The 26,989-nt window shown below is 40.6% G+C and overlaps 1 protein-coding gene across 6 annotated transcripts in view; it reads left to right on the forward strand.

Moving 5' to 3' along the window:
* Positions 1-15,706: 15,706 nt before the first annotated feature.
* LOC117958726 (potassium voltage-gated channel subfamily C member 1-like) overlaps positions 15,707-26,989 on the forward strand; it is a 94,902-nt gene continuing 83,619 nt past the window's right edge. For 3 of the 6 annotated variants that reach the window (XR_004659774.1, XM_034895312.1, XM_034895310.1), the window contains exon 1: positions 15,709-16,412. Coding sequence is in view for 5 of the 6 variants with exons in the window: in XM_034895312.1 (XP_034751203.1) it covers positions 15,870-16,412 (543 nt within the window). In the remaining variant the exon portion in view is untranslated. Of the gene's footprint in view, positions 16,413-26,989 lie in introns of all 6 variants that reach the window. The other 3 variants (XM_034895309.1, XM_034895311.1, XM_034895313.1) reach the window with 2 other exon arrangements.

Genomic DNA, 26,989 nt, shown 5'->3' on the forward strand with positions numbered 1-26,989 from the left:
ACCTTCCTCTCCCTTGTCAGTCCTTCCTACTGCTTCCCCACACCATGTCAGAATCACATACAGCTTTGAAACATGGCATCTATCCGTTTCAAAACTTAACAACAACAAGCCAGTCTGAGAAAGCTGCCAGTATGTTTTTATTTCAACCACACTTACCTTATAAGATGGCAAATGAGACGAACTTTGAAGTAGAAAGAACAAACTCCACCATGTGCTCCCAAACATATTCCTCCAGCTAGCACATCCCCTCTGGCTGAGCCTTTAGTCTAGGGGTCATCAACTATATTTGTCAGAGGGCCAGAATTTTACCAGACAGTCTCCTTGGGGGCCGGACCCTTAAATAAAAATTAAATAAAAAAATCAAATTTGGGTATAACATTATGAATGATGTTTATTGTTAATACTTTTTCCATTTCATTACAAAACTGAAGGCCTTTATGAGTCAGGTTCCTATCACCTATACCACAGACAACCACCAGGGGTGATAGATTTTTTGCCTCAACTCAATTAAGTCAATTTTACTTATCGAGCACTTGAAAAACAAACACCGAGGAAGTGACAGGAAAGGGTCTCTTAACAGAGGTAAAATGGCACTCTCAAAGGCTATGAAACGCAAAGTTGATATTGAAAACAGGTCCTTCAATGATGACTGGACTGAAAAGTATGCATTTATCATGCCAACCTTCCAGGATTCCTCACCAGTATGCCTAATTTGTAACAAAACTGTTGCTGTTGCAAAATAATACACTCTGCGCCGTCACCACCACACTGATTACTTAGAAGAGACTCAGTTGTTGCTGCTTTTAGTTGCTTTAATAGTGTAGAATAGGCCTACATATTTTCTCTTCGATCCTCACAATTTTGGAATCCAATCGCGGGCCGGAACGAACGGCTTGGCGGGCCGCATTCGGCCCGCGGGCCGCCAGTTGATGATCACTGCTTTAGTCCGACGAGACCTCAATTCAAGCTGGCAGCTGAATTCGAACTGGGCTGCAACATTCAGTCAATTTAGGACTTTACCAGTTCAATGATAAGTCTGAGAATGATCGTGCATGGTACTCCCCATTTACCAATAGAGCTGGCTCAGTTCGCCTCACTGCAGAAAGAATTGGACCTCTTGATAAAATGGCTGGGAAAAGAATTGGGAGAACAAGTGAAAAGCATACGTTCAGTGCATGTCAACAACCCCTATCAGGCTTTACACAAAGCACAGGAGAGACTGTGTGAGTGTTAGTCTACCCCGAAAATCATTAAAAGTCATTTCATTGGTTGGACAGTTTTCCCAGCATTCCATTAAAAAGTTACGGGAACTTCGGGATTGCTCATGAAGATCCAAGGCACTAAAGAGTATGGTTAGCTCACTGGCCTGTCATATCTGGACACTTTACATGGAATTGGACCAATTGTAGACAAGCTTCTATTTGGGCTGCAGAAGAAGTTAGCCTAGCAACAGCCACAAAACCAGATAAATAAACAAACCCATACATGAAACAGATCCTGCAAGAAGGAAAAGGGATTCCAGAATGAGTCACTGGACGGAAAGGTTTTCATCTCTCTCCCACCACTCATCCAGTGTCATGAGATCCTGAACAATCGATCTGAGATTCCAACACCAGCATCATCAGCCTCATCTTCATCACATTGCCAAGCACATCGCAGAACCAGACTCGGAAGCCAAAACACTATTGCTACTTGGAAGAGACGTCCTTCAGGCACACAAGATAAAGCAGCAGGTCAGTGGACGACATAACCTTTGCCCACTGACTGAACCTGGGCTGGGAAGTAATAGGAGAGGTGTGCCTTGGTAACGTTCATAAGCTGATTGTCAAGATGTTTAAACCTAATATGCTAGACAGTAGTCTCCATTAAATATTTCAACCCTGCACATGCTCTATGCATGTGTAGGAGACACAGCAAAGCTTAAATAGGCCCAGCAGGGAAACCGAGAGTATGCTTGGAGTTCAATAAGAGTATGATAATAAACTGGCTCCATCAAGTGAATTCAATTCAATTCAATTTTATTTATAGTATCAAATCACAACAAGAGTTATCTCAAGACACTTTACAGATAGAGCAGGTCTAGGCCACATTCCAGAATCCACAAGGACCCAACAGTTCCAGTAGTTTCCTACAGAGCAAGCAACAGTGCGACAGTGTCGAGGGAAAACTTCCTTTTAGGCAGAAACCTCGGTCAGACCCTCTTGGTAGGCGGTGTCTGACGACCGGTTGGGATTAGAATGAAGAGTTTGTTTGTAGTAGTTCTTTGTAGCATAGCAGGGCACAGTGGGCGTTACAAGGCACAGCTGGACGTAGCTGGGCACCGCAGAGCGTAGCAGGATGTAACATGGCATCGCAGGACATGTAGCATGATCATGGACAGCTGCTACCCTGATTTTTGGCGCCTCCCTGATCCGAGGAAACATGCTGGGGGGAAAAGAACATAAGGACTCTGGGGAATGACTCCCCGGAGCTAGGTTAGTAATCTTCCAGTGAAGACATCATCTTCTTAAAGATCCTGGACACAAACGTCTATAGATAGAAGCAATCCCTTAAGTTTACTTATTTGACAGTTAACAAGTTAGAAGATATATATCAGTGACAAGTTTGTTAAAAAGTATGTTTATTTAGAGACAAAGAATGAGTATATGTTGTGTTCTCTTTATTTAAAGTTTTCACCAGCATGTCAATGACAAGGTTACTCATTAAATGGTCAAAACACACTGCAAAATTCTTTTCATTGGCTGTGGTTTAATTTGGTATATAATCAGAGTTGCAAACACTGAATAACAACTACATCAATTTCAACACCATTACAGGTAGACATTTCTGTTACAGGAACTGCAAGCGGTATTTCCCATTTTCGTGAATGCATCATAAATTCAATGTTCTGTCATCGTACATTCCAAATAATACACAATAGTTCACTTTTAAAGCTGTAGTAGGGAATTCTGAAAAAACGTGGACTTAGCCTAAAAATTTGAACAAGCACACCTAGAGGTCCCTCCCCCTTGCTCTCTGCTGCGCTACAGCCCTCCCTCCACAACTCCTCCCCCACAGCGATGCATGCCGTGAACGCGCACACTAGTAAGCAGGGCCTACTGATGCTTTCCACATCCTCATGGACAATACAGGGGATTTATTCTAAAGGGCGTTTAGCTGTTGTGTGCTGTGCTTTTAAAACTTTGAATACTTAATGTAAAAATATTGCTTATTTAAAATATTGTTCTATTAAAAGATATGTAAATACTTTACACAGTACATTACTGAATTACCTTTTGGATCAATTAAAAACACTAAACTTTCAGTAGGAATGATGAATCACTGAGGAAGCTCACTAAGCAAAGGAATAACAACATCTTAGAAATATGTCTTAGGTTTTATTTTGCATATGGGTAAAATAAATCAGCTTTTTTTGCAAAGTTCTCCTGCACAAGGAAATACTGAACATTTTGATTTGGACTGAAGGAGATTCCTTCACGTGCCTCTGTGTCTGGGGCAATGTCTGACCTGTTGAAGGAGCATAAAGAATTTGTGTCAGACATTTGATTTACAAATTACATCCTGAGGGGGAACAAAACGTGTATGTTTAAAAATTATCAAAAATAGTATAGGTAAGCTAAATTCAATTGTGATCGACAAAAAGCATTTTGGCTTACTAAATGTAGGTATTGAAACAATATTGCTTATACTGAGGGTGAAGGAGTTAGCAGGTAAAGTTAAACTTCACCTGCTAGCTACAACATTCCTGCCCTTCTACAAGCTAACTGTTAGACTTAGCAACAAGCTACAGAGTCAAGTGAGATTTGCGCGATCACCAGTGATACCGTAACAGTATCTTAGTTGTGTAGTTCTTAAAAAATGAAACAAATCAAGCAGAGATACTTACATGTCAAGCAGAAATGTGGCTAGCTCTGAATCGGTGTTGAATCCTTTCAGGAGGCGTAGCTCCCTCCACCTCTGAAAAGACGCTTTGATGTTGACACTCGTTTAATTTTGGGCTCGGTTTAACTCTTTCTTTTTAGCTCGCTTTTCGTCATCGGTCTTCTTCTGATTGGCCGTCTTTGTTTTCTGAGCAGGTGTCACTCGAGAAATTGGCCGACAATCTTGAGCTTGAACACTGTACGCGCTGTGCGGGGGAGGGGTATGAGCAGCGTGTACATGAGAGTGATTGACAGTGCTAAGACAGTCCTCCTGGCTCTGATTGGCTGTTTCTTACCGGGAGCGGTGTATTTCTGCAAGTGTCAGTAGGAGCACAGGCAGGAGCCACAGGAGCTTGTCAGATTATCTGTCTCATATTCTATTGTCAGGAGATAATGACAGTTTTAACAAATGTGTAAGAAATACATTTTTACAATAGTTACCTACTGAAGCTTTAACTAATTCTTCAAATTTATTTATTTATTGGAAGAATTATGGTATTTTGACTAAAAACAAAAAACGAATTAGTTAGTAGCCTTCTGCTTAATAGAAGTGCAATTTAAATGTTGGGCTACACAATGGAGTGATAATAACATTATGTGATATAAAGCATTACCTTTGCTGTTTTTCATATACCTTTTTAGTTATCTATATCAATGTTTCTATAAAGCTATAGTGCCCAACACTTTTATGTTAATGAACAGCCGTTATCTTAAAGCCAATGCCAAATTAATTCAATGTAATTAAGCCTATCAGCTCCAAAAAACTATTTCTGAATTTCTCAGTGTGGCTATGTTTACAAAATCCGGCCATGTTTTTGTGAAACACCTTGATTGATGTGTCTGACGTCATCACTGAGAAAGGACAACAGCAGTGTTCAGCTTTAGAAGACAAAGAGGACAAAATTACAAGAGAATTAAACATTACTAGTGGAAAGAAGGGGTGGTGACCTATCACCAAATCAGATCACCAAAGTCTTGCATCACGTTGATGCGCCGACAGTGTTGTTGTCATAACATTATTATAATTCCTCATGGGGGCTATAGATACTATGCCCTATAGCTTTAAGTCTTTACGTCTTATTGTACGACATGTTTCAGACAGTAGCCTAATGTTTTGCATCTCTACTTGCCAGAATCGAAATTGAGTGTGTATGTTGTTATCACCATACAATTTGTCAAGGACAGTAAGCTCAATTGCTGTTGACCAGTGCTTGAACTGAAAGATAATATAAATCTGAACGAAGGACTCAGTCCTTGGAGGAATTCGGAGAATCCTCGACACAGGAATGGTCCTTTGACGGACGTCAATGACTTAGCATCCTCCAAATTCTGGCTTCGGAGGATCCTTCCTTGACATTGAAAAACGACTTGAGTCCTTCATTCAGAGCATTTCTCCTAGACAGAGTAGGACGTGTGTCCTTTGCGGTCCCAAATCACCCACAATCCTATGCGCGGGGCTTAGTCGGCTTGTTAAAAAAATTTAAATGAGATGTTAAGCAGCATTGCTGACGGTGAAATAATCATTTAAATGTAAGTACCGTTAATATTTTACATCATTGTAAAGCTTAATGCTTTAATGCTGGAACAAATTGCTGTAATAATTAGGTAGTTACACCCCGAGCTAACGTTAGCTAACTGAACCTATCATTTAACATGATAGCTGTTAGCTAGCTAGGTTGCTGTCTTTTTTTGCCATTTGTATTCTTAAAATGTTATGTACAGTGGCATTTTCATCTGTTTTTATATGGCATTACGATATATGCGTAACGTTAGCAGAGATTTAGAAATTGGTGTGTTTATCAGTTGTTATTGCAGGATGGTAGGTAATTGTGCACCTTGTTGACTTCACTAGCTAGCTAGCAACGATAAATAAAGGCTAACATTTATGAGTAGTTTCCCATGTAACAAGTATAACGCAGGACTGCCAACTCTCACTCATTTTACTGGTTTCAAACGCTATCACACGCCACACCCCCAATTCTTGGAAAACAGAGATGGGAGGAGTTATGTTTTGAATGTGCACAAAGATGTAAACATGAGGAGAAATCTGATGAAACGCATCTGAGCTATTTGTACCTGGTTGGTTAAAATTTGTCGTCTGTTTTGTCCATACAGCCAAGCCAAGTCACAGTGCCGCTGCTGTTTTGCCTATGTCAGACTGTTTGCCTACCTTAGATTGTTACTCACGTGCTCTAACTTATAAAGCACTTATAAGGACCCCCTCGAAAACGAGATGTCACATCTCAAAAGATTATTCCTAATAAAGAATTTCATTCACTCGTTCTGTAATTAGTTTTACGTGTTACTGATTGTGTTTTAATGCTTTTATGGGAGAACGTTTGTCCTGGGCTGGGTGTTTTCGTCCTAGCGACTTTTAATCAGGTCCTAGTGTTGGTAGAATTAATGGTTGTGTCAGCTAGTGGTTAAAAGGAGGTGAAACATAACAAACTGATGTTCTTAGTATATTGCATGATTTTAATGTTTTGATCTTTGCATGTGGTGTTTTATTTATGGTGTTAACCCGGTTATACGATCCATGTGATAACACTGTGGCAACCAGTTGTTTTAAATAGTTCTCTTCCAATTTATTAAATACTTTGATCTGGACGAAGCTCACTCCTCCCGGGCCTTACATATTTGTTTGTTTTGTCATCTTTATTACATTAGTTGTGTTGTTAATTATTTGTTCTTTTATAATTATGTTAAGTAATGCTGGTTTTCGTTGAGTTTATAATAAATCATTTTCCATAGCTTTACCTAACCACGTCTCTGATCTCCTCTGTGGCCTTGCCTTTGTAGTGGTAGTCCCTGAATTCATATTTTAAACTTTTTGGGTGAAAGTCCCAAGGTGGCGTTGTCAAGTGGTATATTGCTAAGTTTGGCTAAGCCCTCCATTGGGCCTGGTTACATATACTATAATATTTTTACGATACTACAACGTTGCGCCACTATTGTGCTTCTCTAACCTCTGAGCATCTCTAAATGTAACTGTAAATAATTAATTCATTGTTTCATAAAATGAACAAATAGTCTTTATTTTCCCAAAAAAGTAAATCGAGTATGTGGAGCACAGAAGATGAGGGCCAAACATTACTAATCCTTGGCACAAAGGTTAAAGGATTAGAATTTATGTAAAACAGTGGTTCTCATTATTTAGAATTTTAGTGGTCTTAGTTGATCCCTTAACATTAATTTAATTATGGGTCCCTGGTCCCAACATCAGGGACCGCTGGACCTGTTCACCACAGACCCAAATCTTCTCAGCCGTCGCTACTGTCTCTTCAAGTGGTTCATTATGTTTGGCATATGTCTGGGTCAGTTCTTATATCATAAGAAGTTAATACAATGTGTAATCAAGTGATGACTGATTAACATTAATGTAAATGCTAAATGCCCTAATACCTGTTGATATTACAACAATGCAAAGTCTCTTAACCCTACAGTTTTGCACATATCGTGTTAGACTTGGTTTCTCCATTTTTTGCACAAAACTCTCCAGAAAGTGCCATTTAATGGTTTATTTTTCAAAAACAATTCCTGTGGGAGAATATCCCCAGACCCCCCTAGGGTGAGCCCCTCATCTCCCCACACATATAAAATCCCAATTTAAACCCTGAAGGATAATAATGCTGAACCAAAGGAACCAAAGAAATTGCTGTGTGCGTAGCCAAATAAGGGTTGGCCCCCCCCAAATCTCACTCCAAGGTTTCAGGAAAAGTTGGCAGCTCTGATAACGTTACATTACATTGTAGCATTCACAATGGTCAACATCTTTTCTTGTGTTAATTGTCTTTTAATAGGGACAAACGGAGGTGGTCACTGAGGACGGGAACAGAAGACACGCAGGGAGACAGAGGCCAACCAGAGATGTTGTATAGATTATTTGCTATATTAGAGATTGGCATTCTAACAATACCAGGGTACAAGCGGCCGAAATGGGTTTCCTCAGGAGGGTGGCTGGCGTCTCCCTTAGAGATAGGGTGAGAAGCTCAGTCATCCGAGAGGAGCTTGGAGTAGAGCCGCTGCTCCTTCGCGTCGAAAGGAGCCAGTTGAGGTGGTTCGGGCATCTGGTAAGGATGCCTCCTGGGCGCCTCCCTAGGGAGGTGTTCCAGGCACGTCCAGCTGGGAGGAGGCCTCGGGGAAGACCCAGGACTAGGTGGCGAGATTATATCTCCAACCTGGCCTGGGAACGCCTCGGGATCCCCCAGTCGGAGCTGGTTGATGTGGATCGGGAAAGGGAAGTTTGGGGTCCCCTGCTGGAGCTGCTGCCCCCGCGACCCGATACCGGATAAGCGGTCGAAGATGGATGGATGGATGGATTCTAACAATAAATGTATTGTAAAGGTGTTGATTCAACTATGTGATAATTTTGGAGGGAGTAGTTTGTGGTTCTGTGATTGGTACTGTGACATACTGACTGGTGTTTACATTTTTAGTCCACCCTATTCATATCTAGGTATCTATTCATAACCTATTCTAGGCTGATTCTAGGCTAAACAACAAAAACAATATATGTGTAATGCAATTAATAAGTTATTCTAATATACAGATATTTTCAACTGAAGTTCAATTTCATCGTCTTTTTAGCAGAATATTAGCTGTAGATTAAAAAAATCTAATTTGCTTCAGGGTGCAAAGTCTTGTATTAGGGACCATTTTTTAGTTATGGAATGGACCACCTGAGGAAAGTAGAGGGTCATGTCTTTTTATTCTTTGTTGAGGGGAGGGTCACCCAATGTTTTTTAGTTTAGGGGAGACGGTCCACCAACTTTTCATGAAAACAGCGAAATTTCAAAGTAGCTTGTTTGGTGCATACTTTTCCATATAGATCTCAGTCTTGGCCCCCTATTGCTAGCAGTTGGGTCCAACCAAAATAAAACAATTCCCCATGACAGCAACACAATTACTTTTGTTGTACACCCATGGAGGAAAACATAAATGGCGCCTCTGATAGAAGAAGACTGACAGATGTACATGTTACAGTTTTAGTGCTATCAGTTAAACGCATTATTAACGGCGTTAACGCAAACCTATAGTGGTTCTCAAATCGCGCACTGCCGCCGGAAATGACAATCACATTTCATCCCTTCTTCTTCTGTACAATTGTGAATTTCACCAAGGGAGAGCATTCCAGTCTGCTATTTTTTTCACAAAAAAATATTCCTGCTCTGTTTTTGATATTTTAACAAAAATAAATGTGATTTTGTTTTTTATTTGCTCCGTGTCATGCTAGGACGATTGCAGCGTCGTCATGTCACCCGCCCCCTATTAGCTGAAAACAGTACAAACAAATGTGTTGTTGTTCGTTCTTGTTACTGCACTCTTTTCGATCCATTAATTATACCTATTCTTTGCAGACCACACTTTTATGTATATACTTATGTCTCTGCTCTAAAAATAAGTAAGGTTAATATCTTACTGTTCATTTTAACGGTCAACGGTGTCATGAGGACATCCTTGTTGCCCACAGATAAGACTGTTGTTGTGAAGCATGACCCTTGCTACTTTCCTAATAGACAAAACATCATTACATCTTTTAGTTTAAGTTGTAATTTTTTATTATTTTTTATTAATTTAATTAATACAATAGTGAAAGCAAAGTTAATAGAATTTACATTTAAATAGATATCATTCCTCTATTCGTTTATGCACTAGATATGTTTGCTACAGTCATGCTATGTGTAATACCAAAAATTACAAAGTGAAACACTTTTAATATAACTTTATTTGCTTGTAGTTCTGAAGGCTCCCCCCAGGCCGTGGCTAGTTTGATGGGGATAGGGACATGAGGTCAAGGTCAAGGTCAAAGTTTATTTCTATAGCACATTTACAAACAGTCACTACTGCCCCAAAGTGCGGTAAAATTATAGATAACAACATAAGATAAAAGCTTAATAAATAACCAGAAAATCCCATCTAAAACAGAATATCCTAAAGAAACAATAAAAAACAGACTTTGCTTTGCTCAAATCAATAACAAAATGTCACAACTCAGCTTGTTTTAAAAGCCAGTGCAAAAAGATCAGTTTTTAAAAGTGATATAAAACTCTCATTAGAGGAAGCTGCTCTAATGTTGAGAGGTAGAGAGTTCCAGAGCTTAGGACCTGCCACCGAGAAAGCTCCCCTGTCCCCTCTGGTTTTCAGTCTGGTTCTGGGACAGTCTAAAAGCAACTGGTCAGTGGACCTTAGTGCTCTGACTGTGGACCGCTCACATCGAAATATGTAACTCTTGTTAAGATCAAACATTTAACACTAACATCTTCCGCAGTTGTTCAAAACAAACAACAACATACCAAACACATGTAACGTTAACTTATAACTTATTTGCCAATATGGTTAAACTGCCGCTGTTACCTAAGGTTAGCTTGCTAGCACGTCAAATTACGGGACCAATAAAGGTTATAATTTGTGGTAATGCTGTGCCTTGTAATGCCACACAGTGCTCTGCTATGCCATGAACTACTACAAAGAACTGCTACAAACTACAATTTTTTGTGACTGTAATTGCCACTCTTCATTCTAATCCCAACCGGTCGTCAGACACCGCCTACCAAGAGCCTGGGTCTGTCCGAGGTTTATGCCTAAAAGGAAGTTTTTCCTCGCCACTGTGGCACTCTTGCTTAATCTGGAGGCAACTACTAGAACTGTAGGGTCCTTGTAAATTCTGGAGTGGGGTCTAGACCTGCTTTATCTACAAAGTATCTCGAGATAACGCTTGTTATGAATTGATACTGTAAATTTAATTAAATTGAATTGGTACAAAAATCATTACCAACTGTAAAATTAACCAGATATACATATACTTATATGTTAATGTGGAAGGTGTCCATAGATCACCAAACTTATGGACCATTTTGAGTGCGCCATCCGGGTACTCTAAGTACACTGCATTTGACCACACTTTGACAATGTAAACAACAATGTACTTGAATAATATTTTGATAGCGATTTAAGACACACCTCTGTTTTAACAGTACATTTTTTTATCGTAACATTAACTTTTCTTTTTAGCCAAGCAAACTTTGTAGTTTTTTTCACATGCTGTTGCAACAACTAGTAACTTTAGAAAAACTACAACACCTCACCGGATCTAGCTAGATCGGAAACAAAATAAGCACGCCGCACACACGCTGTTTGGGCTTGCGAGCCGGCCAAAGAGTAGTAACGTTACGTTTTGAGTGGATGGCAAGCGCGAGAATGGATGCCGAAATGGATGCCAATAAGATTCTGAAAGGAAAGTTTACTTTATAAAAAGTTGCCAAATTGTTCCATTGACGAGACCAATGTGATCTGTGTGTTTTGTTGTTGTGAACTGAGCTATCGTCACAGCACGTCCAGACTGAAATAATACTTGATGGCCAAGCACACAGCGGATGCCAGTTCTCCGCCCTCTTGTCAAAGTATTTTTTCACCCTTTTATTGATGGACAGTGAGTGTTACTTTGTGTGATAGATTATTTGCTCCAAGTGTGAATGATAGTGTGAAATTCAACACTACAGTAGGCTATGTGCCAACGTTGTTTTCCATAACAAAACATTTGCAAAAACCAAGCCAATCCACTTTTCCATGTTGCTAAAAAATAATGGGACAAAAGACATCAAAGGACATTAGATAAAAATGTGCTATTAATTGCGAGTTTACTATGACATTAATATGATTAATCGCGATTAAATATTTGAATAGTTTGACAGCACTATAGCCTACAATTTATTTACAAGACTGTCTAAGGGTATCTTTCTGCCCTGCCAGAGGCGCTCCCTCTCCTCTGACTGCTCTGTGGCCAGTCAGCAAGCTTGTCACGCCCGCAATAATTGTGGCGCATTATAACTTCCACAAAGTTAACCACAGCTTCCAGTTAATCTTATAATGGATATGTGTGTTGAGTTATGTAAGCAAACAATTGGGGAAATACTCTTCTCCGCAAGTCTCCTGAGACAGCTCCAGTTAGCTCACAGCAGGGTCTGTGAAGGTAGACAGACCGACCACCATGCCAGCGACCCCGGCAGGCATGGACCAAATTTGCAATAGCCATCAATTTTCATAAAATGGCCCATATTTGAGCCCTAAATAGTTGATTTCTTGCATAAAAAAGTATCAGAAGTGAATTTAGTAATGAAATAGACGGTCAACGAATACAGTTTCCAGTTGTGGTTCCAATGAGAAAACCTATAGGGGGACCATAGCAAAAAAGATCTCTATTTTTGTATGATTTGGCGGGCCAGCTGTCAATATGGGTTATTACCTATTGTACTTTGTTGAATGGTCTCAATGTTTTATTGTTCTATTTCATGTAAACACTAGTTTGCCAGAGGAGTAAGTATTTGAAGTAATACAGTAATGCGGGGAGTCTGCATTTAGTTTCCATGCTTATTGTGTTTCCACAACAATGTTAGTGAGTAAATGTACTGAAATGGCTATCATAATAGTGGAGTGTCATGTGTAAGATAAGAAAGCAAAGTTTAAATTATCTCTGTCATGATAAAACAATGGTTCTCTTTACATTTTTGCCGAGCGTAAACCAGTTCAGTAGACATCAATAAATTGTTGGGGAGGGTCATGATTTTTTCTCAATCATTGTGGAGAGTCATAGAAAAATGTATTGTATTTAGTCTATTTAGACTAAAATCTATTTAGACTAAAGATCCCAACACTTTTCCGGCAGTCCCTTTAATAAAAAACAAACAGTCCTTTAGCTGTATTACTTTTAGTCATATGTACCTAATAATCTGATAACCGAGTGTAACTGAGCATTTTTGTCCAATTTAGCTCTTTTACAATGACCATGAGTAAGTACAAGAACAGTAATGCCAAAGCTTAGAATAAAATCTTTGCCATATTGGTATTATATATCAGAATGTAAGGAAAGTATACATCTTATCCATCAGATTTTTGTATTAAAGATGAAAGCTTACAAGCCTGCAAGAGCATAGAAGCCATAGTTAAATGTGTGTTTCATTTACGTTGTAGTGGACAATATACAGCAGAGCACAATGCTGCAGACTGTTCTCAACAGACCAACACAGCACATTAGCTCTGCACTAGTGAGAGAGAGGACAAGCAGTTTAGATGATAAGGGAAGGTGAAGAGAGAAATGGAGAGAATACACCGTGTGAGAGAAAAAGAGTGAGAGAGAGAGAGAGAATGGGTGAGCACTAATGATCTGACGGTCTGCAGTCTTTTCCCCCCATTTTGTAATGCTCAGCAAATACTCGTTCTGCTTCTGGTCTCTCTCTCTCTCTCTCCCTCTCTCTCTCCCTCTCTGGCTAGTGGTGGAGGGACTATCTTGGAAAGGGAAAGAGAGAGAGAGGGAATGGGCGCTGGGCGTGAAACACTCTATCATACCCTCTTGCTCCATTCTAATTGAGCCAAGTGTTTTAGTAGATTGAAAGACAGTGTGGTGGAAGTGAGTGATGCAGCATATAGAGAGAGAGTGGGGGGGGCAAATCAGAGACTCATGTTCATGCAGGACACTGAATCAAATCTTTACAGAGGTTGAGGTACTTGCACTCAGTATTTTACTTGTTTTGGAGCTATTTTACGTTTACACTTGCTTAAACACATATACTGTATATGATGGATCTTTATATTCACCACAACATAAAAGAAAATGCTGACATAATTACATCAATAACACTTGGAAAATAATAGTTTTGCAGAATGAGCAGCTTCAAGCAAACGTTAATGTTAAATGCTTTTCCTCTGGTAACATGTATCCATCCATTTTCTGTACCAACTCATAATGTCCTGTGTTTAGGCCAAAACCCAAACAGACATTCCATCACGGAACAGACATTTCAAGGGAGAAAATACTGGCTTTAGCATTGTTGTCAGAAAAAATAGTATTTCAACATGTTTCCTTAATATCTGATGACCTATGTTTGTCATTTTTGGATTTAATACCTTAAATACGTTCCACATTGCACCTTTAAGTTTTAGACGTTGACCATATATTCCATATTACCTATTTTACTCTAAACAAGTTATATATTAGCAGGCTCACATTAGCTTTGTCAGTTAGCTACACAACAGTAAAACCCAGCAGTTAGCGGGTGTAAATGTTCCGTAACAACTAATCTCTGTAAGAACTACTTCATATGGAGCATCCAGTTTAATTTAGTAATCTCCTTCGGCTGTAATACCTTTCCCCTGATGTTATCTGTTATATCTTCTCTTTTATTTATTTTTATTGTAGGCTGTGTGTTGTTAGCCATTGTATATTTATGGCTCTTATACAGAGATGCTGACAACATGACATTCACAATTGATAATGATGCATTTTCATTACATTTAGAAGAACCAATACAGCTTGATTTCAGGTTAATTTTGTATTTCAGAGTAACGTCTCTCTCCAACAGCAACTATGACAGAGCTGCCGACTGTTTATTGCACATTAGGCTATGTTTTCATATTTAATCCCTCTAAGTATGAAAATGTTCTCTTTGCAGCATGCATTCTTAATATCTACTGTGGCTTGGCGTACAGACAATTGAATATGCAAATATCTTCAGAAACACACATCTCACCATAAGTTGCTCTTAACAGAACTTTAATTGTTATGGGAAATTGGGCCCTGGGTTTTGAGAAAATTTACGTTCAAGTGACCACAGTTGGAATTGCAGGTCATATGATGCCAAATCATAAGGTGTGTTTAAGTGTCTAGGGCTGCATCTACCGATTATTTTCATTGTTGATAAATCCCTTGATTTTCAGTTGGCAATTATTTAAGAATTGACAACTAATTTGATCAATCGTTGCAGTTTTACAAGTGTCCATGCTGTCAGCCATGTAGTTTGGGTAGGCAGAAACTATAAAATATCTCTGTATAAAAACACAAACCATCAAGTCTCTGTTTTTCAGTTCCATGAATCTTATTTCTTTGCAGTTCAATCCTAGTATGCAGTAGATTCAACAGTGCCAGAGAGCCAAACAAGAAGAATGTACTGTATAGTTGTAGATTTGATCGGCAGTTTTGACCTTAATAACATCAAATGATCCCGTAATATGAATTTAATCAGTCAGTCAGTCAGTCAATCAGGCAGTCAGTCACTCAGCGGGCAAATCTATTGATTCATAAAATCTGCCTCCCACATACTCTCTCTCTGTCATACACACACTTTCAGCCCCAGCCCTCCTCTCTCTCTCCCTCTCTCTCAATTCAATTAAAATTGCTTTATTGGCATAAATGTCAGAAATAACAATATTGCCAAAACATCAAGGATAATAACGTGAGAAGAAATACATACATGCAATTCATTGTAGTAAACTGAAATTATACATTTAAAAATAAAAAAACATATATACAGTAAAATCTCTAGTGTCAAATGTAAGAAAGACAACAACAAAAACATGAATAAAAACACATGAAGATGAACTACAGATATTACGTGTTGTTGTGGTTGGTTGTCTCTCAGGCTGTGACATGCACTCACACATCTCACTATTTTCTCCAAGTAGATGTTGCATTTTTGTCTGGTCAGTGAGTGTATAAAAATCTGGCAGTTTACATTTCCTTTTCGTAAGGAACTGAGTGCTACGTTGTAGCAGGAAGTGTTGCTCTGTCTCCACCTGTCTCTGTGGACAGATCTAACACAGCCTGTCTTCTTGACGCAGCAAAGTCTGTGTGTGGCCAGTTTCCACAGCCAGACTGCGTCCACTCAGCCTGCACCTGAGTCTGTGGTCACTTGTGGTGCTCATGTATTCGTCTCGACTCTCTCTCTCTCTCTCTCTTTCTCTCTCTCTCTCTCACTCACTCACTCTCTCTCTCTCATACACACACACACCGACACGCCGACTCCTCCTTCCTCTCCTCTCTCCTCCTCTCAGTTGGCACTGCGACTCCTTGCCGGGACGGTATATACAGAGCAAGGACCGGTGGTGGATGGGGAAGGGCAGTAGCCGCATCAGCAGCAGCAGTCGGGCGCACCGACCGAAGCATGCTCCAGCGCAGCCATGACTTGCTCGGCGTCAGATAGCGAGAAGATCGTGATCAACTGCGGCGGGATCCGACACGAGACCTACCGGAGCACCCTCAAGACGCTGCCGGGGACGCGCTTGTCTTGGCTGACCGAACCCGACGCCTACAGCAACTTCGACTACGATCCCAAGTCCGACGAGTTCTTCTTCGATCGCCACCCTGCCACCTTCGCCTTTATCCTTAACTACTACCGTACCGGTAAGCTCCACTGCCCCAATGATGTGTGTGGGCCGCTCTTCGAAGAGGAGCTTGCCTTCTGGGGCATCGATGAGACGGACGTGGAGGCGTGCTGCTGGATGAACTACCGGCAGCATCGCGACGCCGAGGAAGCCCTGGACAGCTTCGAGCAACCCGAGCCGGACGCTCCCGAGGATGATCCTGCGCTCACCGGCGGGGCGGATGGCGACCTGAAGCGGCTGTGCATGCAGGAGGACGGCCGGAGGGCAACGTGGTGGGACGCGTGGCGACCGTTTATGTGGGCGCTGTTTGAGGACCCCTACTCCTCCAAATACGCCCGGGTGAGTTGCTGGACAAGTGTCTTTTATTTTATTCTAATTTAGTACCAATCTTTTTCCTGTCATTTTCATTGTCTCTGCGTTCTGCGCCTTTCCTCTCTGGCGCTGCGCTCACATATCCATGGTTGGCACAATTTTGGCCACTGCGCAATGTTGCGCGCAAAGTTACACTGTTTTGGAGAGGGGGAGGATGCCAAATTCACTGCAGTGTTTTCTCTTCTCCTATCCATGTTTCCTCTCCCTTTCTCTACTCTTCTGCGCATAGTTACTCTGCAGCTAATCTTTCCTTTTAATCTCTCGCATTGATATCACTGTATTAACATTTTGACACTGCTTATGCCCATTTGTCAGTGCGCATAAGTCCAACCTTCTCTCTTTCTCTCCCTCTCTTTCTACCTCTCTGTCTATATGTGTGTGTCAAATAATTCCTTCAGTTATTTCAACAGTTAAAACATGATTTAATTAGGCAAGACCCTAATTTGTGTCCAGTTCTCTCCACTATCATGCCTCATTTGATGTTCGATAGTCCAATAATCAACTGCTCTTCCCTCCCACACTTTCTTCAATTTATTCAACTGCCCTCCCCTGTGCATTCATCTGCTCCCTCCTATCTAATATGCTATTGATGAAGCAAGACTGAAATCCTGTAAGCAGCAGCCGCTTCTCACTGTATCAAATAGGTTGTTGGGCCTGTGCATGTCTCTTTGTAGGTGAGTACATGCACATGAATGCATTCATGTTTATTCATGAGTGCGTACCTTACGTGTGCTGACAGTCGATGGTGAATGCATTCGCACCAGTGTCAGTGTGTGAGTGTGTGGATTTGTGGAGCAACACTGTTGCGCTATTAAACCCTGGCCTTCCTTAAGCATCAGTTGGTTTGTTTTTTTTGTTTTAAGTTGGTAAAGATCACAAATCCTATCAGTACAGGCTGGAGAAGAACACAAATTAATGAAATGTCATTGGTGGCTTTAATTTACTGTAACAGAGCTCTATTGAATCTGCTTTGAATACGGTATTCACTCCTCTGCACTGCTTAAGAGCACATATGTGAATTCTTTATGGCTCAAAACAAGACAAGTGTGTGTTTCTCTCAGCAAAAAGAGCATGTTGCAGGATACTGCCACATGAGGAAAGGTCTTTCGAGGACTCTTAAACATAACGTGTACAGGTTTTGTCTTTGCACAGCCCTGGCAGTTCTCATTCATATTAGACCCGTCTGTTGGTAACAAGTTATATCCAGTACAAATGCAGGACATAGTGTACCTTTTATGTAGCAAAGCAGAGACTAAGGGTCAGGGTGGTGGATTGGCATACCTTTCATGCAGTAGTCTGAAAGGCTCCATCCTTGATTTCTTCCTCTCCCAGAATACTTAAAATATGTGATGTGGAAAGTGCGTGCTGGTGCAGAGTCATAGAGTTGCAGTTTGTGATGACGCAGGAGGTCATGGGGTGGTACATGGGAACAAGGGACAGAGACAGATAAACACATTAACCACAACTGATGACTCTAAGCATACATGTCCCTTCTCCCTAACAATAATGAGCCGGAAGATTAAAACTGTCCGGAGACAATTTAAACTTCTGGCCAAATCCACGCTTCCACTATTGTGTGTTGATGGGATTAATTGGTGTTACTCAAATAATTAATTGGATCTATTTCCAGGATTCTGGTATTTCATTTCTACCATTAAACTTCAAATCAGTTAGATATCCAGTCTCTGTTTCCCACATTTTTCCTGCACTTTTTTTATATTGCTCCATTTCTCTGGTCTATACCTGTGAACTCAATTTTTTCTCTTTTCCCCTGAGCATCATTCAGTCCTCCATTTGTCACCAGTGTCTCCCTCTGCTTAATTGTCTCTAAATATGGCCATTTGTAGAGCCAGGATCACTGTGAGTGGAGGTTATCTGTGCCATACGCACAGAGACAGCATATTGACTCTCTGTAACTTAGAGTGGAGAAACACAAATAAAAGCACACACAGTCTGACCTGTGAACAAGTTCTGTAGGGTGGCATGAATACACACCAGCAAATGGGGTAATTTATACACATAAAACTATAGATACAGTAAAATACATGTCACATAAAAACAAACCACATAACAATACACATTCACAGTTACACACACCTAAACACACACACACTCACACACACACACACACACACACACACACATACACACACACACACACACACACACACACACACACACACACACACACACACACACACACACACACACACACACACATGTCATACCCAAATTGGATGATTCTGCACTTTGGAAACGCATTAGTAATCTTAACAATGATCTTATCATAACCTTAACTGTAGTTGACCTGCAAAGGTGTTATATATATCATGTTAAAATGTTTGGATGTAAACTTAAAAGCTGAATTTCAACGGGTTTTGTCCAACATTAGTGTTCTTCTCTGGTTATAAAGTTGTCCTGTCCTGAGATAGATGACAAAAAAAAAAATTGCTGAAATGCATTAGTAGACGTTCCATCAGACGCAGCTCCATCGCATTTTGCCCTGTAGCTCACTCACGTATATACCATGGTTCCAAAGTGCACTGTGAGCATTTGTCAAATAGCTCACCTTCAAGTAGCCTCTACCTGCAGCATATTGCTCTTTTTTGTAGAGGTTAGAAAATGCCTTTCACCGAAACCCATCTCTCACTAAAGGGCTTTTATATTTATAAATTACGATCCCTGTAAAAACATCTTGACAGAGTGTGCAGGGAACAGTGCATATTCCTCTCTGAGTGCTCCCAATCTCACATAACAAAAGTGAAGAGCCTGTGCATGGTCTTTTTATGTACAGGTGGAGTCCCTAATGTGCAGCTAGGGGTGTTTGTGGTTGCCAGTAGGTCTGTGAGGCATTACAGCTCTTCACAAGGGATGCAGTTCTTAAAAGGTTAAGAACCACTGGTTAATACCACTAATGCTTAAGGAATAAGAGAAAGGGGAAATCTAACAGTGACTTTGAACTGAGTGTGAATCTACAGCATATAGAATCAGCATTCTTCTTTGTTGCAGCGGGGTCTCATACTAAGCTTGTTAAGACTGGAGTAGCTTTCTAATGCAAGGGGGGGCAGTAAAAAGGGGACCATTTGGACGACATGGTGGTGTCATGGTGCGGAGGTTGGTGGAGCATCAGTATGACAGCTGAGGTGACAGTGACTTTGAAAGTGTTGCAGTCAATAGTTTCAGTGCCAGCGCAGTGACATAAAGATGGGTTGGATGGTGATAGGGGGCAGCGAACGCATCAGCACTGGGTACGCTGAGGTCAGGTGGCCGGCTCGGTTTTAGCTGATTAGCTCGGTGGAGAACGATGAGGGCGAAGATGCTCGTCCCTGCCAACGTCTCTGCTGAGGAAAAATGTTGGATGTTAGAAAAAAGAGATAGAAAATGAATGACTGGATCACTGGTTCAAAGAATGCATCAGTGCATTAAGAATATGCGACATCCTTGCAAATGTAGCACGATCTTCCATCTCTTTCTCTCTTTCTTTTTGCTTCTGTCCAGTTCTTTTCTACAGTCAGTGCAGTCCCCCCGCTCTTTTTCTCCCCGTCATCATCACTGACAGCTCATGCTGCTTTATTACCATGATTCCAGAGCTGAGTGCTGGATTGCTTATTATCGCTATTCAGCCCCTCCAACCCCCTCCACGTTCTCTCCCTCCGCTACTCTCCCCTCCCTCCTTCTCTCCAGCTCTCTGCTTGTGCTATAGCGTAACACTGCAGTCCCCGTAGTAGCTGACTGCGCTCGAGTCTGCTGCAGAGAAGGAGGGAGAGAGACACAGAGAGGGGAGGGGGTGACAGGAAAAGAGGTGTTTTTGGTTGGCGGGTTGTTGAAATAAATTCAGAGTAAGAAGCATTAGAGGAAGAAGCAGAACAGGATGGGGGTCTCTCTTCACCCCCTCGTTTTTGTTCCGGCTGCCCCTCTTTTTTTTCTTTTTCTGCTGATCTCGGCAGGCTGGGATGCTCGTATCCGTTTATTGATTGGGCCGTACGTCTCAGCTTGCCTCATTCAGGTGGACGTCTCAGCTGAATGGTGTTTCTTTGTAAGCAAAACCTTCCCACATTCCTCTTCTCTCTCTCTCTCTCTCTCTCTCTCTCTCTCTCTCCCGCTCTCTCTCCCAATCTCTCTCAATTCAATAAAAATTTCTTTATGAATGTCAGAAAAAACAATTTGCCGAAACATCAAGGTTAATAAGATGAGAAAAAATACATACAGTACATACAACAAAACAAAAACAAGAAAACAACAACAGTAGGCCTATATTAATATAAACTCATAAGTGTCAAATTTAAGGAAGAAAACAAAGAAAAAACAACAACAACAACATGAAAAATACAAGAAGTAGATGACTAAAAGACAAGGTAGAGTAAACTGTGAGTCTCTCTCTCTATCTTTCTATCTCTCTCTTTCTGTCTCTCTCCATGCTTTCACACAGAGGTGTGTGATGGCAATCCCAATCTTTCAAATACCAACACAGTGGACACAAACCTACACTTACATACGCCTACACCTACTGTACCGCCACAGCAATTTGCACACACACTGTTAATGTCATTTTGACCTCATTCTAAAAGGCTTTGTTGCCTTGTTAGAGTTATTTTTGTTCAACATCATTATACCGCCATGCTGGAGTGTAATAACTAAGGTCCTGCAGTTAGGCAGGCAAAAATAAGCTAAGACATAAGATCTATAGCATATATAACACTGACCGGTGATGTGGCCAGTTTTAGGTAAGACAATGTGAAAGTCAAGCTAGACACACAGGAAAAACTGTAAAAATAGAATTTCATCACATTCCTTTCAATGAACATCAAAGAGATTAATGGATGTCACACTACGCTAGAAGAGATAATTGCTTTAGTCAGTTAAAGCAGCAATAATCAACATTTTAATGTCAACAATGGATTGAATTAAATGTGTAAGTCTGAAGGTATTGGTCATAGTGACATAAACATAAATAATTCTCACCAACTCTGCAGTTATACTTTGCGTTACAGAGCCCTTTAGCCTATTTAGCTTATTGTTTTGATTCCACTTCCCTCACCTCATTAGCAGATGAAGAGAAGGAGCTGTTGGAGATAAACCAGAGCAAATTAGTATATGGAAAAGATTGTACCTTAGCTTATTTAGGAAATAATATACTATAAATATACTATTCACATAATTGTGAAAAATATATAACCAAATGTCATTACAAATTGAGATTTTGATCTTCCGTAATTGCATTGTCCCAATAATCAGCAAGCTACAATAAGCTAACTGCACAGAGCTCACATCCCGCCAATCTAGTTAGCTGTAACAGCTAACTAGATGGCAACATGTGTTGCCATCAAGAGTGCTAGCGCTAAGCTAGTGCTACGTTAAAATAGTTAGTGTTAGCTAAGAGGAATTTATGTGAGGATGAATTCCCAACAAGGTGTACTATCCATTAACAGCAATTACAATAACCAACAATAACTCTGTTTTCTTAGTAACACCTGAGGGTTTGGCTAAGACCTGAAACAACCATTACTAGGTTCTTATGAACCTTATTAGGTTCTTATGCAATGTAAACATTCACTGCTCCAGTAAAAAGGAAGAACTTAGATACAACCTGGCAACGGGAGATATCATTAGTAAGTTTATCTCATAGAACCCTTTGGCTCAGCTAGGAGTTACGACTGGTGCTGGCTAACGCCGCAATGCTAACGTCTACAAATATTAACACCGCAACTGCTAACATCTAAAACTGCTAACGTTACCAGAGTAGCGGTGAGAGGGCCATTTAGGTTTACTATTTCAGTAACAATCACCATGAAAGACGTTTGACAGAAACTGCAAGTTTGACTTCCTCATAATGGAAAACATACATTTTAACTTTGGCAAAAAATCATGTAACCTAATTATATTCTCTACAGGTTGCTATGCAATGTATGGTATGTTAATATTGTTCATTTTGGGGGAAAGCTGACTCACAGCTTAAGTCGATTCAAACACGCCTAGTATAAAACCGTCTTTAGGTGAAGATAGCGTAACGTCACTTAGTGATGCATGAGACCAACAGTTGAAATAGTTTGATAAAAGGACTTGGTGATGCATGAGACCAACAGTTGAAATAGTTTGATAAAAGGATGAATCGTTAGCTAAAAGTAACGAATGGTGAAAATACAGTAATAAAAGTAATGGATACATTCTTGAATTGTCCAGCTTCTGACACTGACACTGGTGGTAGTACAAAGGCAAACTCGACCAAACCGACCTAACAATTAAAATATTTTAACTATATCCACTTTAATAGTTAATAGTGTTAAATAACATCCTCCTAAAATCTATTGAAGTGGACAAATTTGGAACACGAGGGATGGTGAAGGGTATAGCAGCCAAAAATAGTTGGGAACACCTGCAAGTAGTCAGTTTTTATGCTAAGCTAGGCAAAACATTACTTTACTCCAGCTCTGTGCTTAACACACAGACATTGACACACTGTATTTGCAACTGAATCTTGACAAAATTACCCGGAAAGTTGAACTATTCCTTTAAAAGCTAAGGTGAGACAGGTGGTCAGTGGGTGGAAACTGGCCCTGTTTATTAACTGCTTCAACCAAAAACAATGACTTAGCCAGTGGCATTTATGGAGCAGGAACATTGCTTCCGACCTTCAGTATGGAGCACAGTGCTCGCTGCTTACGTCACTGCAAGATCTCCATACCTCTGCAGCAAAACAAAGACAACCGGGTTATGATATTTAATGACACACAAACATTGTTTAAAAAAATTCTTCCCATCTTTTTCAGTGTCTTTAGTCCTGTAAAAAAAACACATTTAGCACCGCTCTCTCTCCCCCTTCCTCTCTAGTGGTTTTGTCGCGCTATAGGCAATATATCCACCAGGGTACCCCTTCCCCCTCTGTGCTTTTCAGGATAATGCTGCGACAGAGCATTCTTTCTCTAAGTGTCGCCCATTGCAGGAGAGAGAGAGACTGAGAAAAGCGTGAATGGGAGAGAATGCAGAAAGACAGAGCTAGAGCGAGAGAGAGAGACAGGGACACCATACTGTATTTGATGACATGTCAAGAAATAAAGCGTTTAACCTCTGAGTGATCTCTACTGTCCTCTTGCCTCACGGGGTGTCAATAACACAGTCAACGAACACAAACACACACACACACACACTGGCTAAATGCAGAGACACACTTTTGCAAAAACAGCTAAATGATCACAAAAAACATGTGCAGTAAGCCCCTAGCCTTGCTATAAACAGTACACTCATACATGCAGCAGATTACTGCAGAATAATCTGCAGATATGACATGCTGTGTGGTGAGTGTGCGTGTGCGTGTGCGTGTGTGTGTGTATGTGACGGAGGTGAGAAATGCAGCAGATTTCCTTAGTGGCTTGATATGAACACCCTTGCTTCTTAACTGTTTTGGTTCCTGTTTGTGACTGAATGTTTTTATTTCAAGATTACAAACAATCACAGAAATATGCTGAGACATGAGAACATGTCGCAGGAACAAATCAAAAAACACAGGGCAAGGCCTTCAAAGAGTCAGCAATGCTGTACCAAGTGTGCTACCAAGTTTTTGGTGGTGCTCCACTCACGCAAGCTGTAGACAATCAACATCCAAAAAAGAAAGTGTCCATGTCCAACAGACAATGATTTTTTTAGCAGCCGTGAGTCCAGCAAATACACCACGTTTTTTTGTTTTAGAGCAAGTGAGATATGAATTAAATAGTAATGAATCTGCTAATGGTCTGGATTGCATGAAACCTCCGGGATGCTACACCATACTGTATATCATGCAAGTCAAGATTGTTGTTCAGATCTGGACAATTGCATTCCCAGACCTTCGGAATGGAAGGGCAATGTGGCCAGATATTACCCAAAACTTATAACGCCTGGATACCATACCATAGGCTTTGTTAGCATAGTGAATAATTTACACATTAGGATGGACGGGCAACAAACTCTGCCAAAGGAAACCGTGTGCCCTGACCTAATTGAAGGTCAAAGAAAAATGAAAAACGTGGCAGACTGAATGTGTTTTGTAGGTCAGAAAAATGTAACCAGCCAGTCTCGCTATAAATGTCTTTTAGATAATAAACCCCCCTCTGTTCCCATTTTGGGGTTTTCAAAGGACTCCCACCAATCAGAAGCGCTGCATTGTGGAAAATGTGTGCCAGTGACGTGATATACGGCAGTATGTTTCAGCCAGTCTCCATGTTTTGATGAGATGAGCGATAATGGGGCTAAAGCGGAGCTGGCACTGTGTATTAGAGATTTTGGCAAAGAGAACGTCATGGAGTGACCAAAGTTCTGTCATAGCACTTTCTAATGTACGCCAGCAAACAGACACATCTGGGTTGAGCCAGGAAAGGAGGGGCCTTAACATAAAGGACGATTAATAATGTTTAAAGTCTGTAGAGTAGACATTTTAAGTCACGGCTGCTTACCTTTTCAGAATTTAGACTGCTGATTGTACCGATAACCAGAAGGAGGGCAAAGAGGTAGCATAGAGCTCACAAAATGAATCCTGGGTAAACCGTACATTTTAACCACAGAGTTTCAATTCCTGTTTACTACACTTTATTACATGACCAGATAGGACTTATACAACTATAAGGAGCTGTTCAGATTGCAACAGCAAAACTTCCTCAAACCAGTTCCCAAATGCTCAGTCCAGTATTTCCAAACAGCTTTGTTATTCCTTATGTATTAATATTGTTAACAAATCCTATGAAAAGAACCAACTCAAACAAGGCATGGAACCATAACTTTTCTCCCCTCAAACGTTTGCTAAATGGAGAGTTTATTTGAAAAATGCTTAGTAATTTGCTAAAACAGCTGTCCATTGTAGTTCCCAGCCAATGTTATTCAAAGAGGAGGAAATCACATATTTTTTGGGACTATTTTTAGTGTGTTCATGTCACCCAGGTCAACAGTGTGGCTCATTATAGTTTCAGACAACAATGAAGCTCAATGGCACAGAGGAAGAAGGTATTTCAGACTTTGGATACACTCACAATACTAGTTAGTTGTAGTTAGTTAGTCTGAGTAGTTCATTGTCAGTTTTGGTCTCTTCATAAGTTGTATTGACAATAAGGGAAGTACAAAATAATAACCATAAAAGATCAGAGGAATCATAATGTATCTCCATTGTTGGCAGAGGCGGACTTACCATTAGGCACAGGTAGGCAATTGCCTTAGGCCCCAAGCTACCAAGGGCCCCCTAAAATGCATCATAAACTTATGGTTAAGATTTGTTGTCTTACTTTTCACCAATTAATTATATCTCTAAACATTGATACGCTAAGTGCTATCCGATTGTTTAATTCATGATGAGAAACTCCCCCCAGTCCCCACTACATTGGACTATTCCATTATCCTACTGCGCATCTGCGTGTGTTTGTAAACAAACGGCTCAGCATGCGCCAAGCTGGAGGCTACAGACGGTTGAAAAATGAAGCGAAGCTACCGAAGTGGTTCTGAAAAAAGGTAGAAGCGGGAAGAATGCAGAACGTTTTTAGCAAAACTTCCAAAGATAACAACCTTTTTCACGACGGCTACTGACAACGCTAACATTAACGTTACTAAAGAGCAGGAAGAAGCTGGTACTTGCGCTAGCAATGCTAACATTGATGAAGAGTAGTGTCAGACCAGGTTGCTCTAGCGATGCGGGCACTAAATACAAGACAAGCTTACAGGATCCTTCGAATGGAGATGGTTACGGAACTGCTGCTTTCACTGTGCATGATGATAACTATGATAGTGACGAAGATGGTGACACACATAATACTCAGCAACTAGACCCCGTGAGTAGCAGTCACTCTAATCAATGTGTTATGATCAACAATGATCCAGGACTCTGGCCAAAACAGCTGTCAGACAGAGAGCTTTCTCAGATAAATAAGGACTGAAAAGGGGGAGAACAAGGGTTGTGGAGGGCCCCATGCCATTGTTTGCCTTAGGCATCAAAATGACTAAATCCGCCCCTGATTGTTGGAGTAGTTAATGAAATACTATGACACTTAATCCAACTCAATGCTTGTGTCCTTTTGATAGATGTTCTTTTCAGTTTGTCACTGTAAGAATGCAAGGAAAGATAATCAATCTCAACAATTTAAGATGAATTAGTGGTTAAGGTTGGCCTATCACTAAAAGCATCACCAGAACATGGCTAAATTTGGACGTTTCTCTTTTTAAAATTCTTGCTTTCGACAATATCTGTGCATTGGTTATGGTACGGTTAAATGAGAATTCTGGTAGATTCCAACATGTAGCTCTGTTGTTTGTACATTTGAAGTGCTGTAAGTAGAGAGAAAAATGAAACCAATCGGTGCTGTCTACACCGTGTTATCCTCCTGCTAGAGTTAGCACCCAATAGGCTTCAACAGGGCAAGCTTTAATCATGTTTTTAGCCTCATAACATATCAATGTCATATTTATGTAATATGACATCATAAAATGGTCAAAATGTCATCAAAAGTGCCTACCCATGTCCGGAGGTTCCTTCTGATAGAGCAGAGTGAATCTGACTGCTGGAGATGTGAAAGAAATGCATGAAGGCTGTG

The sequence above is a fragment of the Etheostoma cragini genome, chromosome 15 (genome assembly GCF_013103735.1).
Source record: "Etheostoma cragini isolate CJK2018 chromosome 15, CSU_Ecrag_1.0, whole genome shotgun sequence".
Classification (NCBI taxonomy): domain Eukaryota; kingdom Metazoa; phylum Chordata; class Actinopteri; order Perciformes; family Percidae; genus Etheostoma; species Etheostoma cragini.